Source organism: Anomalospiza imberbis, chromosome 29 (genome assembly GCF_031753505.1).
Source record: "Anomalospiza imberbis isolate Cuckoo-Finch-1a 21T00152 chromosome 29, ASM3175350v1, whole genome shotgun sequence".
Classification (NCBI taxonomy): Eukaryota; Metazoa; Chordata; class Aves; order Passeriformes; family Viduidae; genus Anomalospiza; species Anomalospiza imberbis.
In genome coordinates this window covers 522,463-540,952 of record NC_089709.1, presented here as the reverse complement: position 1 = coordinate 540,952, position 18,490 = coordinate 522,463, and the positions used below count along the sequence as shown (strand labels likewise).

Below are 18,490 nucleotides of genomic sequence, written 5' to 3'. Positions count from 1 at the left end.
GTGCCATATTTCCAGGTGATGTCAGCACCTTCCCCTCCTGAGGCAGCTCTGAGCCTTTGGAGTGATAAATGCAGTTTTTTATTATAAACCCAGGATTAAAGGGCTGGCTTTGGCGGGGACTGGCCATAGACGTTTTTCCCTGTGGCTCCAAGGTCTTTCAAGCCTTCTTAGACATCATTTATTCATCAGAGAAACTACATGGGTTGGTTTTGAACTTTCTTTGGGATCTCATATTGCCTTTAGAATAAATTATCTCGTTTCTTCTGCTTTTCACCTCTTTCAGCATCACCTGGAGTTCTCTAATCATCAGAATAGGACAGGTCCAGAAGGAAGGATGCTGCTTTCCCAACAACAAATATTAGTCAGGGTCATTATCTTGCAGAAAATACTCCCTAATGAGAACATCTGACTTCAAAACCCTTCTCCCATTCCCCATGGCCATCCCTCCACTCGTTTTCCCCCCTGCCTCCGAACAGACCCTACACCCCATCCCAAACACTAGGGAATATTTCCAAGCAGGACACAGGGAGCAGCTGAGGGCTGGCAGTGCCCACAAACCCAGCCTGGGGAGAAGCAGGGCCCAGAGATGCCTGGCAAGGGAAGGATTCCACGCCCTGAGCTGCATTTCCTGGGGCAAGAGCAGAGCTGGTGACCCCAGGAGCGGTGACAGCCCTGCCCGGCCACCACTGTGACACCCCTCATGGCAAAGGGGGCAAAACTCCTGTCCCAGCAAGGCTGGGGCTCCATCAGAGACAGAAAAATTTTAAATCCCAGAGGTCCAAGCCAGATTCCTCATCCAGGAGGATGAAGGGAGCTCTCAGGTTGAAGGGAGAAGTTTCTCCAAACAAACCCATTCAGGAGAAAACCCCAGGTGTGACAGGGCAGATCTAACAGAGAGATTTTCCTTCAAAACACACGTGCCACGTTTCCATCCAGGCATTTCCACGTAAATCCCTTCCACAGGCAAACACTGAATGCAACAAAGGCATTTCCAGCCCTCTCTCCTTCTCCCTCACCCAGCCCTCCCCACTGAGGGTCTCCATTAAGCCTGTCCCCACCCACCTTATTTTCTCAGGGGTGTCCTGAGGGTGGTGCCTCCCTTCCCTGGTTCCATTTTGACCCTGTGGCTCCAGTGTCCCCTCCTCGTTCATACAGGGATGGGAGGGCATTTCCACAGCAGATAAATGTGGATATTCTCACTTCAGTCAGAGAGAAAAGGAGATATTTCTACCAGGCTAAGCCTGGGAAAGAGCTGGAAAGGAATGTAAACAATTGATTATCTCTCCTGCTGTTCATATTGTTTATAGATATGTTCTGCCACCGTGTGCTATTCATAGTGCACCAATGGTGTGAGATGTTTTTACTTTAAGACCAATGAAATTAGTCCTCATGATGTGCTCTATAAAAAGAGCGATGTACTTGAAATAAATCTTCCTCTTCTTTGCCTTCAGAACCGGAGGTGTTTCGTTCCCATCCTGCCTCAATGGCGACAGATAAAGAGACAGAGCAACTTGGCAGGAAGGCTTTATTTCAGACATTGAAGCCCCAAACAGGGCAGACGGGCAGCCTTTGGCTGTCAGCAGATAACTGCAGGCCCAGGCACACCCCATTCCCTGGGGAGAAGCACTGCACAGAATGCAGGAAAAGAAAGTTGGGCATCACGTTGACGTTGGCAGTTGCACTGGCGGGCACATGTCCCTTCAATTCATTTGGGACTCCCTCCACACCCAGAGCTTGGGAGAAATGCTTGAGGAGGGAAGGCAGAGGACCAGGGGTAGGTGGTAAAACACAACCACGGCCTTGGGCAGGTGGGTGGAACTGGCACAGAAAACATCGGTCAGTGGCTTGACTCATCAGCTGCAAGTTGTCCAACCTCAGCCTGGCTCAGCTGTCCCCTGGGGCATCTCCTGGTCACCCTGTGCACACCCACACGAGGCCACACGCCCTCCACTGCCCCATGGCACTTGCAGCGACTGCCTTGGAGGTTCTCACCTTGCCCAGGTGTGAGAAAGGTCCATCTTTGGCCTTTAACCACCCAAACCCCCCAGGGCATCACACCCCCCAGAGAGCAATTGGGCTGCACATCCCAGCAGGGCAGGAATTCCAGGAGCCTCCAGTTCCAATGCAGAGTGAACTTTATTGAGTGTGAAGACAGAAACAAAGCAGGGGTGGGCAGGGCCCGGGCCAGGCTGGCCCAGCAGCAGGGCCGGGCAGGCAGCCCTGGCTGTGCCAGCAGTGGGACACGTCTGCCTGCCCCGTGCCCGGGGCCAGCAGGAGCAGCAGGACCCCGCTGCGCTGGCCTGGGGCTGAGCCCCTGGGCCAGTAGAGCAGGGCCCGGCAGGGCCCGAGGAGGCACAGAAGAAAGCAGGACAAGCAGAAGCCTCAGCTGGCCACGTTTGCCTCCCTCCTTGGCAGGAGGGCTGCAGGGGCCCCGAGGCCTCTGGAAACGCTGGCCAGCAGCTCCAGCCTCAGTGCGGCACCTGGCTTGGGACGTCCTGGGGGAGGCACTCGCTGGACGTCCGGCCAGGCTCTAGCAGGGCAGGCACCTGCGGCCGCAGTAGCGGCCACCAAGGCCAGAGAGCCCCGAGAGCCCAAAGCCACCCGAGTTGATGGGGACCCCGGACTCGCTCAGGATGCTGCCCACGGCGGCGGAGGTGGAGGATCCCACGGCGGTGTTCTGGGGGAAGGAGCTGAGGATGGGCCCGGGCAGGGTGACCACCACAGGGGACGGCTCGATGATGACCCGGGAGTCCTGGCACTGCCGGACACAGGGCTCGTTGCAGCTGTTGGCCAGCGGGGTGGGGCCGCAGGGCCGGCACAGGTCGTAGCAGGACATGGCTGTGGCTGGAGGAGCACCTGCAGAAGGCACAGGCAGAACGTGAGGCATGGCCTCAACAGGAGCAGGAGCAGAGACCGGGACAAGGGACAGGGAATAGGGAGGAAGAAAGGATCCGGAACCCCATCCCCACAGCTTTCTGCAAAGAGCCCAAGAGCTTCTCCCAGCTCCTCCAGTGAGCAGAGGCTGGGAGCAGGATCTGGGAGCAAAGTTCTCAGCTGGAACTGCACAGCAGTGAGACCAGAAATGAAGGCAAAGACAAAGAGAAGAAGGAGAATGTGAAGAGGAAGGCAAAGTCCTTGCCGCTCACCTGTGTCCCCGAGGAGGAGAAGGCAGAAGAGGTGGATGAGGCATCCCTACTTGCTCTGCCTTTTATACCATCCCACACAGCCCCGGGCCCACGGGCACCCTCGGCACATGGAACGTGTTTACCAAGCTCATCCTGCATGCAAAACATCCCCATTAGAGAAATGGGGACACTGCAATGCTGCTTTTTCATTTCCCTGTGCAGGACATGCCCAGTCAGCCTCCCAGGCTCCTTTCAAGTGCCAGGATTAGAGGCCAAAACGTGTCTGGGGGCAGTGCCACGTCAGCTGGGCTGGATGATGCAGCTGGTGTTGGGGACTGTCCTATTTCACCAGGGGATACCAGGCCCTTTGCCCTCCAGGGCCTCACTTTAGGATTCCCAGAATGATCAGGGTATTTTTTTCTGGCAGCCCTAAAATAACAAGCCACGCTTAAAAATGTGTTTTTTGTGACAGGAGTCACCTCATCCACTGCGTAATCAAATACTCGACTCCAGCAGAGCTGGGCGTCAACTTCCCTGTCACCTTGGACACTCTGAAGAATCAGGAATTTCACATCCAGACAAATCCACACCCTCTTTGCCCTTCCATGCCCTCGTGGAGAGCCCCCAGCATCCTCGAGTCAACAGGAGGATGTTTGAAAAGCAGAAAGTCCTCTCCAACACACCTTAACTCTGCTCCCACCAGCTCCACCCAGCTCCAAGAGTCCGTGTTGGGCCTTTCCCACTGTTCCTTCTCCATCTCCAAACCCCTTCTGGGAGCCTACACCCAAACTCAGTAGCAGGCGGTGGAAAGAGCCTGCAGAGCTCTCCAAGGAGACATCAAAACACATCAGAAAGACTCACGGTCTGGGAATGTCAGCAGGAAAACACTGGAGGCAAGCAGACACAAGATCACGGGCTCATCTTCCATCCTGTCAGCACACTCAGACATACAGGGTCCACCTGTCCTGGCCTTGTCCTGTGGTCAGCACTGAGGGGCTGCCCTTTATGGTCTTTGAGACCTCCATTCCCTGCCCTCCATCCCTGGAATGGTCTGGGACCCCTCCATTCCCTGCCTTCCATCCCTGGAATGGTCTGGGACCCCTCCATTCCCTGCCTTCCATCCCTGAAATGGTCTGGGACCCCTTCATTCCCTGCCTTCCATCCCTGGAGTTGTCTGTGACCCCTCCATACCCTGCCCTCCATCCCTGGAATGATCTGGGACCCCTTCATTCCCTGCCCTCCATCCCTGGAATGGTCTGGGATCCCTTCATTCCCTGCCCTCCATCCCTGGAGTGGTCTGGGACCCCTTCATTCCCTGCCCTCCATCCCTGGAGTGGTCTGTGACCCCTCCATTCCCTGATTTCCCCCTGGAATGGTCTCTGACCCCTCCATCCCTGGAATGTTCTCTGGCCCCTCTGTTCTTCTGCTCCAGGTGGAGTGAAGGTCACTTCTTGTGTTTGGACAACACTCTTAGGAACAGGGTGGGATTTTGGGGTGTCTGTGCAGAGCCAAGAGCAGGATTTGGTGATTTCTGGGTCACTTCCAATTTGGATATTCCACAATTCTGTGATTCCCTGAATAACAGGGAGTAGAAGTTGTGAGAGGAAGCAGGAGCACTTTGCCCTCCTCTGCCTCACCACCCACACGACAATTCAACACTCCAGCAATGTTCTCCCTGCGCCCAACGTGTCCCTGTGACCTCCTGAGCCCTCCAGGAGGGACAGGAGGGCACAGGGGATGCTGTGGTGGCAGAAGCGAAGGGTGGCAACTCCTTGGGATTCTGTTGCATGAAGGACATTGTCGTAGTTGAGACGGTCACAACACAGAGCAACACACTCCATTTTCAGAAGGCTTCTAACGTTTTCTATTCTAGCATGCATGTTTTTAATATATTCTTATAAAGCTCATGAATTTACACTTTACTCATTGGTCAGGAAAGACAAACAAAGTGCTCATTGGAACAGGCAGCTGCAGGTTTCTCTTATTTCTCCTTCTTTCTTTCTTGGTTTCTCTGTCAATGACCTCGGTAGGAAATTCTTTCCGGGTGAACCTGGATCCTCTTCTCAAACTTCTCTCTGGCTCACAGAAGTCGCTGTAAAACCTCTCCCACAGGACATGAGCCATGGAAGGTGTTCCAGGAAACATTTTTCTACTGAGTGATGGAACACATGGACGAGGGAGGTTATTATGGGGTGTCCATCCTTGGACAGATCGAGAGCAGCCGTTGGCATCTAAAGCAACTCCCTCAAGGCTGTCCCACCTGAGCAAGGTTTGGGTCACGTGACCTCTGGAATTGTATTCCAACCAAAAAAACTGTGATTTTGTGACCTCCCCCATGAATCAGCTTTAGCTGGGTATCCCAAAAGGGAAGGAATTCCAGGAGCCTCCAGTTCCAATGCAGAGTGAACTTTATTGAGTGTGAAGACAGAAACAAAGCAGGGGTGGGCAGGGCCCGGGCCAGGCTGGCCCAGCAGCAGGGCTGGGCAGGCAGCCCTGGCTGTGCCAGCAGTGGGACACGTCTGCCTGCCCCGTGCCCGGGGCCAGCAGGAGCAGCAGGACCCCGCTGCGCTGGCCTGGGGCTGAGCCCCTGGGCCAGCAGAGCAGGGCCCGGCAGGGCCTGAGGAGGCGCAGAAGAAAGCAGGACAAGCAGAAGCCTCAGCTGGCCACGTTTGCCTCCCTCCTTGGCAGGAGGGCTGCAGGGGCCAAAGCCTCTGGAAATGCTGGCCAGCAGCTCCAGGGGACGCTTGGCCTGGGGAGGCACTCGCTGGACGTCCAGCCAGGCTCTAGCAGGGCAGGCACCTGCGGCCGCAGTAGCGGCCACCAAGGCCAGAGAGCCCCGAGAGCCCAAAGCCACCCGAGTTGATGGGGACCCCGGACTCGCTCAGGATGCTGCCCACGGCGGCGGAGGTGGAGGATCCCACGGCGGTGTTCTGGGGGAAGGAGCTGAGGATGGGCCCGGGCAGGGTGACCACCACGGGCGAGGGCTGGATGACCACACGGGAGTCCTGGCACTGCCGGACACAGGGCTCGTTGCAGCTGTTGGCCAGCGGGGTGGGGCCGCAGGGCCGGCACAGGTCGTAGCAGGACATGGCTGTGGCTGGAGGAGCACCTGCAGAGAGGGCAGCGAGAGCACCCACGGGCTGTGAGGCACAGAGGGAGATGCTGCTCACAGGAGGAGGAGCAGAGTCTGGGCAGAAGGGACAGCCTGGAGAGGGAGATAGAAATGACAAGGAATTGCAGTCCCCAAGAAGGCCTTAAAAACAGAGACAAGGCCTTCTCCCACCTCCCTCCAGTGTGGCACAGAGAATGGAGACCATCTCCATCTGCCCCAGCAAAATATAACTGAGGTAAAGCCCCAGTGGGAGCCAGAAGAGACAGAGGAAAAGAAATGGAAACAGAGGAAGGCAGTCACCTGTGTCACCAAGGAGGAGAAGGCAGGAGAAGTGGATGAGGGATCCTGCACTTGCTCTGCCTTTTATACCGTCCCACACAGCCCCAGGCCCAGGGACAGTCTTTGCTCAGGGAATGTGTTTACCAAGCTCATCTTGCATGCAAAACATCCCAATTACAAAAATTAGTGTTTTTATTTTTGCCCTGCAAGGCTGCCGTTTCATTTCCCTGTGCAGGACGTGCCCAGTCAGCCTCCCAGGCTCCTTTCAAGTGCCAGGATTAGAGGCTAAAACATTTCCAGGGAAAATGATTTGTCAGCAGGGTTGGGTGATGCAGCCAGGGCTGTGGAGTGTCCCACTGACCATCTGGTGCCAGCCCCTGGCCCTCCAGGGCAGGACTTTCAAGTGCAGAGGCAGCCCCATGTCCCCTGCTGGACATTGGCACCACAGGGCCAGACTGGGGCTGGTCCCTCACTTGGAAGGATTCCTGAGATTGGAAAAGCTCTCCCAAAACACTGAGTCCCACCTGGGACTGATCCCCACTTTGTCACACAGCCCAGAGCACGGAGTGCCATGGCCAGTATCCCACTGGTGACCTCCAGGGATGGCAACTCCAAACCCCCCTGGGCCAGAGAGCGACAGAGGCGAGGGACAGAGCTGACACTTGCAGGGGAATGGCCAGGCTGGAGCCTCAGGGCCCTGAGGAGCTCAGCCCCATCATCAGGAAACACTTTAAAGTCCTGCCCTGGAGGGCCAGGGCTGGAATGATTTGGGATGTTGGACACTCCTCAGCACTGGCTGCATCACCCAGCCCAGCTGACGTGGCACTGCCCCCAGACACGTTTTGGCCTCTAATCCTGGCACTTGAGAGGAGCCTGGGAGGCTGACTGGGCATGTCCTGCACAGGGAAATGAAAAAGCAGCATTGCAGTGTCCCCATTTCTCTAATGGGGATGTTTTGCATGCAAGATGAGCTTGGTAAACACGTTCCATGTGCCGAGGGTGCTCGTGGGCTTGGGGCTGTGTGGGACGGTATAAAAGGCAGAGCGAGTGGGGATGCCTCATCCACCTCTTCTGCCTTCTCCTCCTCGGGGACACAGGTGAGCTGCAAGGGCCTTTGCCTCCCTCTTCTCTTCTCTTCTCTTCTCTTCTCTTCTCTTCTCTTCTCTTCTCTTCTCTTCTCTTCTCTTCTCTTCTCTTCTCTTCTCTTCTCTTCTCTTCTCTCTTCTCTTCTCTTCTCTTCTCTTCTCTTCTCTTCTCTTCTCTTCTCACTTGACCCTCAATGGAATCTTTGCCTCTCTGTAGTGGTTTCTGAGAGTCTTTCTCCTTGATACTGCTCTCAGCAGGTTTTGGTGGTTGTTTTCTCCTGGGGAGAGGTGGGAGACGTTGGGATTTCTTTGCAGGGAACTCTTTGGGCTCAGGGCTGTTGAATTGCTCCCTTCCTCCCTCTCCAGGCTGTCCCTTGTGCCCAGGCTGTGTTTTCTCCTGCCCAGCAGCATCTCCCTCTGTGCCTCACAGTCCGTGGGTGCTCTCGCTGCCCTCTCTGCAGGTGCTCCTCCAGCCACAGCCATGTCCTGCTACGACCTGTGCCGGCCCTGCGGCCCCACCCCGCTGGCCAACAGCTGCAACGAGCCCTGTGTCCGGCAGTGCCAGGACTCCCGTGTGGTCATCCAGCCCTCGCCCGTGGTGGTCACCCTGCCCGGGCCCATCCTCAGCTCCTTCCCCCAGAACACCGCCGTGGGATCCTCCACCTCCGCCGCTGTGGGCAGCATCCTGAGCGAGGAGGGAGTGCCCATCAACTCGGGTGGCTTTGGGCTCTCGGGGCTCTCTGGCCTTGGTGGCCGCTACTGCGGCCGCAGGTGCCTGCCCTGCTAGAGCCTGGCCGGACGTCCAGCGAGTGCCTCCCCAGGCCAAGCGTCCCCTGGAGCTGCTGGCCAGCGTTTCCAGAGGCTTTGGCCCCTGCAGCCCTCCTGCCAAGGAGGGAGGGAGGGAGGTGCTCTCTGGACTCATGGCCTGCCTGTTTCAGCCTTGAAAATCCTGCTTTTGAAGAGTTTCCTTGTCTCTGATTTTGCATTTCATGGTGGTTTAACGCTGTGATTGCCAACAGTCAGTGGAGGGGTTTTATTCAGGAATTAAGGAAAGGTGGAGCCTTGCTTTCTGTATCTCAATTGGAATGGTTTCTTTTCCCTTCATAAATATATATTTCCCTTTGTTTCCCTTTGTTTTTGCTGAATGCTACTTGACTGTTTGTCATTAAACTGATGTTGCATCTGATTTTGAGTTTCATTGTGGTTTTTCTCTCGTTTTTACCTCCCCTTGGGGCAGAATTATGTGAAAATCTATGCAAAGATTTCACGGAGAAAAATGTGCATCCAAAAGCCACCACAACTCATCTGATAAAAGTAATTTCATTGGTTTTTATGCTCTTGAGAAGCACTGAAGAGGTTCTCAAATCTATTTCTCTTTCTGGGAGGTTTTCCCCCAAATTTTTTATCCCAACTCTGAATTTAAAAGTACAATTGTGGTGTTTAGGCTTGAGAGATTTTAGATCTTGTCCCCTCTTTGGCATCTTTGAAACTATTGAGAATCTGAATGAATATTAACATAGCAGAAGCAACACTTGCCATTGTGGCAACCAAAAGAGACCCAAGACAAATAAACCCACAAAATAAAATCTATTTGAAAATGAAATCATCCTGGAGCAGAGATATAAATATTTGCAGAGCTCGAGGGAAGGCTCCTGGCATTCAGGTCCAAATGTCCACAGAACAGGCAGAAGAGGAGAGGTTTTCTATTCAAACATTTTATGCTATGTTTAAAGTCTATTAAAACTTATTTACTTGCAAATTTACAAATTTGGGAGGAGAAGAGTTCAGCAAAAAGATGGGATAGAATCCTAAAATATCCTCATTGGAAGGGACCCTCAAGGGTCATCCAATCCAGCTCCTGGTCCTGCACAGTCACCTCAAAATCCAAAAACATCCCTGGGAGCGTTTCCCAAACACTCCTGGAACAGCCCTGGGACCGTGTCCGATCCCTGGGGAGCCTGCGCAGTGCCCAGCACCCTCGAGGGGAAGAAATTTCCACAAAAATCCAGCCCAAACGCCCCTGGCACAGCTCCAGCCATTCCCGGTCACGGGGAGCAGAGGAACTCTGCTGGGGACCCTTTCCACCCGCAGCTCAAGGCAGCAACGCCAAAACATGAAATCTGGGGAATGAAAATGTCCCAGACTGAGAGGAGCCTGGGCTGGAAAAGAGGTTTCCATGGGTGAATTTTCCAAACAATTAATCAGAGGAACTGGTGGGATAAGTTGTTCCCTTGGATCCGTGAGGAATCCAAGGGCAGCGGCATTCCGCGCGGCAGAACCGCTGCAGTTGTATTTATGATCAGACTATTTTTTCTAGCTTTTTTAAATATGAAAATGACCTCATGGTCATCTTAAGTGACACCCCAGATATGGCACTTGCTGATAAAAATGTTACACATAAGGTTTCTGTGCTATAACAATTTTATTATGGTGAAATTAATGTAATACCAATTAAAAAGTATGGGCCATAAAAGCCAGTTTAAATCTGTTTTTATTGAAACATATGTGAGGGATTTGAAAATGCATTCTTTATCTACCACCAATAGACCATTTAATCTATTTAATCGAATTAATCTATTTATGTAATAATTTTAATCGATTTAATTAATTTAATCTATTAATCTCGTGATGCAAATGGACACGGAGCACGAGGGGTGGAGGAGGGGAATTTGGGAGAGTGAAGAGTCTGGGTAAGGGGAAATAAACCCCGAAATTTACCCTTGCTGACCTAAAGGGAAAAAAAGGGGAAAAAGCCATGTTCTGTAACCTTCCCAGCCCAGCATGGCAGGGGGGTTGTGCAGGATGTGGAAGATTTTATTAGATTTCCAGCTCAGCTCAATTTCAAGCAGAATTTTGTACCTTTAAGGGTCTGATCCACCACCTGCAATGACTGAAATCATTGGAGAGACAATTTCTGAAGAACACAAACGTGGTTTGAAGCCGCATTCCCTTTGGAAGTTCAGGTGGAAAAATGGGTGCGATAACTCTCTAGATATTTTTAACTTCATGGGGTTTTTGAAGCCTATTTTTTTGAATTAATTAGTTCCCACACGTATTTTTGCAAGTGGAACCTTTTCTTGATAAAGGAATTATCCTGCTTTTGTTTCCCAGTCTAGGTTTAGGCTGGCATTGCGTGAGAAGCATCATCCATCCATTAAAAATTCTTTCATCTTCCCAATTTATAGGTACTTTTAATTTCTGGTATTTTTAGACCAACTCTAATAATGGCAGCATGAAATTACTTCAAGTACAGTGTAATAAAGACAATTTTTTCCCAGCTCCTCAGCAATTTGTTCACTTGTGGCCGCCTTGGGATCCAAGATCAAATCCAAGAGGAGCCAAAACTCTTTGTGCGCCATTCCCAGTCTGACCCAGTTAAAAACAATTGTCAATTAAAATGTTCACATCTCCCAAAAAACAAAACCTCTGAGGACCTTTCCAAGCTTGGAGAAGCTTTGGGGTGACCTAATTGTGGCCTCCCAGGACCTGAAGGAGCCAACAAGTAACATGGGGAACAAATTTCCAAGAGCCTGGAGTTACAGGACACGGGGGAAAAGGCGTGAAACTGAAAGAGGGGAAATTTAGGTTGGATTTGGGAAGGAATTCTTCCCTGTGGGGGTGGTGAGCCCCTGGCACAGGTGGTTCCATGGATTCCCCACCTTGGGAAGTGTCCCAGGACAGGTTGGATGAGGCTTGGAGCAACCTGGGATCATGGGAGGTGTCCCTGCACATGGATTGGCACAGGATGAGCTTTGAGGTCCCTTCCCACCCAAACCATTCCATGATTCCACAATTCTGACTGGTGTTTGTGAGCTGAGGTGGAACAGGAGGGGTTTAGTGGTTCCCTTTGTAAAAGGACTGATAAATCAGGATTAAATGTCCCCTTGTTCTTCCAGCTGTGCCTCAAACTGCGTTACCCAGATTTAATGCCATAAAACCATTTGAATTGGATGTGATAAAATGGTAATTTGTCTCTGAATTCCACAATTCTGGCACTTCCTGCCGTGCCTCTGTGGGATTTCAGGGCTGGATGTGCTCTTTAGGCAGGGCTTTGCCCAAACCCAGAATTGAGATTGTTCTGATGCCCGGCTGGAGGCAGAGCCTGGTGAGCATCGCTGGAGACAGGAATTTATTAAAGATTTAGACTCATACCCTTAATAAAAGAACGCCTTGGAATGATGAATTATGTATTATAGACATTCTTAGTATTTTTCTTTATGACTAAAGTCAAACATACTCCGGAGTCTGGATTTTGTTGTGACTGAAAGGTAGCCCTGGAATAAATTTGGTCCCTAATTCCCGAGATGAGAGAAACCTGCAGGACAGAATCTGTCTGTCAGAAGATAAGGAGGAAATAAAAACAAAGTAAATAAGCAGTGAGGAAAAGAACATTTAATCAGGTGGAACATTTGACATTCAGGACATACTCGTTGGGAATTAATTCCAGGTACAAAGGCTGTCTGTGGTCCCCAGGCCATCAGGGCTGAGGTATAAAAACCAACTCAACCCAACTCCTTCCTACCACTTCTCCTCCCTCTTTCCTCTTTTGTGAGCAAGGTTAGTTCAAATCCACTTCTCTTTCTCTGTTTGCTGAGTTCTTGCCTTCTAATAATCTGGGTTTTTTTCCCCACAGTGTTCTGCTGCTTGCTGGATTTTTATTTTTTTTTTGGTGGGGGGAAGACTTTTTCTGTTTAAAAAGTTGGGGTTTGCTGTTGGAATTGTATAATTTCTGGAGTCCTGACTTGGAAATAGAGATCTTTGAACTGTGATAGAAATTTATTCAATTGTGGGTTTTCAGACATGTTAAATGACACAGAAAATATTAGAACTAATAAAGATTAACGAATTGCATGGGTGGAATAAGTCTGCAAGGGGTTGGAACTCGAGGATCTTTGAAGGTCCTTTTAACGTCCAACTATTTATTAAAACGGAAAATCCAGGAGCTGAGTTATATTTCAGCAGCATTTTATATCTTGGAGGATCTTTTCCATCCTGGAATGTCAGCTGGGTCACCAAGTGTGGAAATTTTGTTCCAGAGTGCAAAGACATCTCCTGGAATGTTGGGAAGTGGGATCAGGGATTGTGGGGATGAAGGGAAAGAAGGGGAAAAACCAGAGCAGAGCTGAGCACCCCCTAGAAATCAGAGAATTTTGGTTTTATTGCTGTGGTGCAGATAAAACCCAAGAGCGTGCAGGGAATTCCTGCCTTTTCTCACATTCATGGATGAGTTGTCTGGGAAAGATTTCAAAGACCTCTTCTTCAAGGCTGCTTAATGACGTTGAAATTTGTCATTGAAATTTCTACCTCTTTGTAGGCAAAGTTGAAGCCTTGAAACGAATCCTCCCTTTCATTTTTCCAGCTGCCGGTGGACCTCTCTCCACAGGTACATTTGTGGTTGGGTTTCACTCCTAATTGATGCTGCCTCAATGCTCTGGGTGCACGGAGCTGGGTCTCTCCAGACGTGCAATCAAAATCCTACAATTAAATTAATGACACAGGTTTGCTTCTTTTGTTCTGCTGCCAGTTCTTCCCCTCATCACTGACAGCCCAGAGGACATTTCAGCCTCTGTCTCTATTTAAGACTTTGGTTTCCTCCTCAGCTCCTGGCTCAGCTCCTAAAAGGCTCCTTGGAAAGTCGCTGCCCTGATAACTGAACTAAAATGAGTAAATGAGCTGAGTTGAGTAAATGCAGGTGTGACACGGCTCCTACCTTGCCCACAGGTGTGCTCCTGTACTCCAGACCTCATCCCGAGCCATGTCCTGCTATGAGCGATGTCCCCCCACGTCCTGCGGCCCCACGCCACTGGCCAACAGCTGCAATGAGCCCTGCGTCCGACAGTGCCAGGACTCCACCGTGGTCATCCAGCCGTCCCCTGTGGTGGTCACCCTACCTGGGCCCATCCTCAGCTCCTTCCCCCAGAACACCACCGTGGGATCCTCGGCCTCCGCAGCTGTCGGGAGCGTTCTGAGTGCCGAGGGCGTCCCCATCAACTCGGGCAGCTCCTTGGGCTTTGGGGGCTTTGGCTACCCTGGGCTGGGCAGTGGCTACAGCCGGCCCTACCGGCGCTACAACACGTCCCGCAGCGGCTTCTATGGGCCCTGCTAAGGCGGGAGGAGAAGACCAGGAATGCTGAATGCCGACCTGTCCCTGGAGCAGGACTGAGCTCATGGTGTCCAAAATGGGGTCAGAACCCCACAGCTCCACCTGAACGGAGTCCATCAGCCCCTGGAATGAGGCCACTGCTCCTGTGTTACTCCTGGGTGTTTCTGGTGCTGTTTGTAGCTCTGCTGCTCGGTGTATTTGGTACTACCCGGTGTAAAGTTTTAAATTTAGGAATTAGGTAGGACGTGGTTCTCAGGGTGCGCTGGAAGAAGAGCTCTGCCTTGGGAACACGTCCCTCTGAGCTGAGCCTTTCCCCCCACACCAACCCCTTGTGCTTTGCAGGGCTTTAATCCTCTCATTGGGATTAATAAAATTATGCTTTTATCGTAATCTCCTGAGTCTCCTGCTGGTTTTTTCCCTCCCTTCCTGTTCTTATTTGAAACTTTTTCTGTTTCATTTTTTTAGGTGAAATTTATCACCGTGTAGAACATCAATAGTCTGGGGGAGTTGGGAATATTGGGAATGTCGGGAATGTTCATCCTGGAGTATGGAGAACTCAGAGCACCTCCCAGATCTGATTTAGATTTACAACAGCCACTGTAGGCACTAAACCAGTCCATTTTGGGGGAAAAAAAAGGAAAAAATTCTCTTGCTGGGAAGGTTTGGGACATTCCAAAAACCCAGTTATGCAAACAATGTCTGCAGCAGGTTGAGTTGTCCCCAGGAGTTAAACTGCTCGTGGTTTATGTCCCAGCCTGGCGTGAGATGAAAAACTTCCCTCAAAGCTTCTTTCATCTCCGGGATCCAGCGTTCATTTCAATCCTTTGTTCCATCACACCCAGGGCTGCGGAGCCAACAAAATGCTACAAATTTCAGTTCACGCAGTAATTTGCCAACTCTTTGGTGCCTCACCTGTCCCGGGAGCTCCAAATGCATTAATTGAGTGTGGAGAATGCGAAACTCCACAAGCGGAAGTTGGTGTGTCCTGGCTCCCCATCCAAGGGCTCCCAACCTCTTGGATGAACTCCGGGTGTTAATTAGGGAGCTGGAATCCCTGCCAGGCTGTTAATGAGGCCATTCCCAAAATGGGATCTCCCCTCCAAGACCTGCAGTTTCTGTGCCTGGAGGGGAGGATGAGGAGGAGGAAGCGTTCCTGGGTTATCTCAGTTTTACCCATGAAAAGGAAGCTAATTTCTCTTGGGTGTGATCACTACTGGAAGGAATGGATTTTGTAACATATTGGAAAATATTATGCGCTGTTGGGTTGTAGAGATTTTGAGGAGAGGGAGGAGAAAGACTCTCCTTTTATAGAAAAATCTTTTCTAGAAAAAACCTTTTTGTAGAAAAGATTCTAAAAAAGAAGAGAATCTTCTTGTGGAGAGAATAGGAGGTGTTAAAGGATTTTAAGGAGACGGAGATTTGGCTTAATTTTATTTTTTTAAAAATATAAATTACAGAAAGTTCTAATGAAATAATTTAAGTTTCCGAAGGTGTTTAACTTTGTGCACATATCACGGTTTATGGTGGTTGGTTGAATGACATTTGCTGTGCTTAGACAGAATGTAACTGATAAAGGGCTAATTCCTGGTTTTTGTGATAAATGGGCTAATTCCTTAAAAAGGCCTGGGTTTTGTGATTTGCAGGTGCCTGGGGACTCTGTGACAGGGTTTAATTTCCTCCCTGTGTCCCAGAGCTCCCTCCATCCCAAGAAATGTCTTCCTACGATTTGTGAGCCCCCACGTCCTGTGGAAATAGGGTTTCTCATGGAAAAGAAACACTTTGTGCATGGGGTTTATCCTGATTATTCTTGACAAATCCGAGCTCCCAGGGGATGGATCAGAATCCCAAATTCACCAGCCTTGGTGGCACCAAAGGTTGTTATGTGAGGAAGGTGGAGCTGGCACCCAGGGCAGCACTAATTGCACTCATCCAATTTGAAATGTAATTAAAATCTGCGTTTGAAACCTCGCGAAAAACAGGTCTGAAAAACAAACAAAACCTTCCCATTCTGGGTGTGTTGCTTTGCAGAGCTTCTGGTGAGTAAATAATTTCTCCCTCGAGTGTGAATTAATTTCTAGAGCTGTTTCCTGCTGTTCCCAGCAGAATTCCAGCTGGGAATTCCACACTACCCCGGCTCCCTGCAGGAATTCTCCTCAGATCCATCCAGGAGTGAGTGACATTAATTTTTGGATCAAACCAGAAATCATAACAGAAATTGTTGAAATTTATTAGCCCAGAGTAAGATGCCAAAGCAAACCTCAAACCTGAGTGATTTTAATGTTGTTCATGACAGAATCTGAATAAAATTAACAATGAAATGAGCTCCAGTCAGGTGTGAAAGTGGAGGATTTCACATGTCCCTGTGCCTTCAGGGGGATTCTTTGAGGAGAGGTGACGTCCCAGGCTCCGCCTACCCCAAAAACGTCTCAGATCACACATCCACAGCTTCGTCTGCCTGGGCCGGGCAGCAAATTCCAGCCAGGAATGGGGGGTGGCTGCAAAAATCCCAAATTCCAGGCAGACGTGGCCAGAGGGTCTGAATTAAACAACTTAAGCTGCAGGAACACCTTCAGGTTCAAAGAATTCCCAATCCAGAGGGATCTGGACAGGCTGGAGAGGTGGGACTGGGCCAAGCCCAAGGGCGAAGTCCTAATCCCAGGTCGGGGCAACCCCAAGAATCCAGGGAGGGGATTCTGCTCCTCTGCTCTGCTCTGGGGAGATTCCACCTGGAATTCCAGCTCTGGAATTGTGTCCAGTTCGAGAACCATGTCCAGCTCTGGAATTGTGTCCAGCTATGGAATCGTGTCCAGTTCTGCAATTGTGTCCAATTTTGGAATCGTGTCCAATTCTGGAATCGTGTCCAGCTCTGGAATTGTGTCCAGCTCTGAAACTGGCCTGGATTATGGTGGAAACCTCAAATGGCTCCATAAAGTCCTCACGAGCTCAGTCCAGAATTACTGAGAGAAAAGCAAAACTTAGCACAGGAGGGAACTCAAGAACTGCAAGAATTTTACAGAGGCTTCAAGCCTTTGAGGAACTAATTCTTCATAATGAGCTAATTAATTACAATTCAAAACGAATTGCAGATGCCACTCTTGCCAGGGAAATTCCCTCTGCTTCTCCATGGATTTTGGGGTCACTTCTGTGCCCAGAGACTTTACCCAGGGATGACTGTGAGTAACCTCCCAGTCCCATTTTGATTAAAGATCTCTTTTTTCAGACATTCAGTCACTCACAGGTGTCTCAGGAGGATGTTCTCACATTATGCAAAATGTCTTAATTATAATCTGAATATTTAGATCTGGCCTTGATGACAAAAATCTGTGAACTCTTAATTTGCCCACTTTAATTCATCTCAAAATCAGGCCATTAAGTCATTCTGAGAGTACAATAAAATAAAGGCTTTAGTTGGTACAGTGTTTATTGTAATTGCTTACAAGGAAGTCCCCAAACAGATTTGAAATGTTGCCAGATCTGTTTTTAAATTCACATCTGGATTTGAAACGTGTTTTGTGTTTTCCAAGCAAAGCTCAGATGAATAAAAAGAATGAAGAAAGTTTTTAAAAATATGAAAAGAAACTGCGGATGGTGTTATGCAAGTTAATTCCTCAACTAACTCCTAGAGAGGAAATATTTTTTTAAAATAGCTGCTAATTCCTTAAAATATGGAGAAATAGTGAGGAAAGCACAGCTAAAAACAGCCAAGGAATTTATTTTTGAGAATCCTCCTGAAATATGAGATGGCTCGAGCCAAACCTTGAACTTTTCCTCTTTGATTTAAAATAAAGCAGCAGTAATTCCTGCAGATAGAAACAATGACATCAATTTCATGGCCCAATTACTGCCCTGCACCCCTAAATCTTTGTAATATATTATTAAATAAAATACAAGAATTCAGATCTAGGTCAGGGATCTGAAATGTGCCCAGGATGGGACATTTGCATGGTGGCACTCCAATAAAGCTGCTGATAAACTTTGAAGTCCTCAGGAAGCTCTGACCAAGCCAAACGAGTTTCTGTTCCCAGAGGATCCCCACAGAGACAGCCCTAATTTAAATGTGATTTGCATGTCTCGGAGTGGCTGTGCCAGCAGAGTGAGAACCTTGGGGTTAATCCCTTCAGCCAGGACTGCTCATGGATTTGGGGTCGGAAAAGAGCTCCAGGATCATCAGTCACAACCTGTGACTGATCCCTTGACGTCCTCTCATTCCTGGGACACCTCCAGGGATGGGGATTTCAAACCTCCCTGGGCAGCCTCTTCCATGGAAAAATTCTTTCTTCCTTTCCCAGAGAGCCTCCCCATGCCTGGAGGTGTCCGAGGAATGAGCGGACCTTGGGCTGGTGACAAGGTTGGGGTTGGGAACACCTTGGACTCGATGGTCCTGGAGGTCTTCTCCAACCTCAGGGAACCTGTGGAAAGCAGCTGGAAATACCTGCAATTCTCCACGAATTCCCCCAGGATTTACCTTTCAGAGGAGGGCGCTGCATTATGCAAATGAGGCCTAATATCCTTTAATGACACCAAGCAGATCCCAAAGAGGTTTGAAGGCTGAATAAATCCCGCTGAATTAATCACTGCAGTGTTCCCAGGAATGAACCCGGCCAGGAATATTTTAAGATGAAAGCACCCTGTGGTCAGATAGACAAACCACAAGATAAGGAAGTGAAGCAGTAAAAAACACAAATACTGAGGCAAAAACCCCTGTAATCAGTCGTGGCCCATAAATCACTCCTTGCACAAAGAGTGGCCCAAGTCGTTGGGCAACTCAAAACTCGGTATAAAAGCC

The 18,490-nt window shown here is 50.0% G+C and overlaps 1 protein-coding gene and 3 pseudogenes across 1 annotated transcript; 2 read left to right on the top strand and 2 right to left on the bottom strand.

Annotated features, from left to right (window-relative positions):
* Window positions 1-2,361: 2,361 nt before the first annotated feature.
* On the bottom strand, window positions 2,362-4,162 carry LOC137463543 (feather beta keratin-like; annotated as a pseudogene).
* A 1,671-nt stretch (window positions 4,163-5,833) lies between these two features.
* Window positions 5,834-6,685, bottom strand: LOC137463600 (feather keratin 1-like; annotated as a pseudogene).
* Window positions 6,686-7,466: 781 nt separating this feature from the next.
* On the top strand, window positions 7,467-8,787 carry LOC137463601 (feather keratin 1-like; annotated as a pseudogene).
* Window positions 8,788-10,654: 1,867 nt separating this feature from the next.
* On the top strand, window positions 10,655-14,016 carry LOC137463725 (feather keratin 4-like). The gene has a single exon (XM_068175055.1). It carries the CDS (start codon window positions 13,357-13,359, stop codon window positions 13,705-13,707), a length of 351 nt encoding a protein of 116 aa, XP_068031156.1. The 5' UTR covers window positions 10,655-13,356; the 3' UTR covers window positions 13,708-14,016.
* Window positions 14,017-18,490: the final 4,474 nt, after the last annotated feature.

What these genes read in the sequence shown, in the direction of transcription:
- LOC137463725 (XM_068175055.1), top strand. Translation starts at nt 13,357, where the DNA reads ATGTCCTGCTATGAGCGATGTCCCCCCACGTCCTGCGGCCCCACGCCA.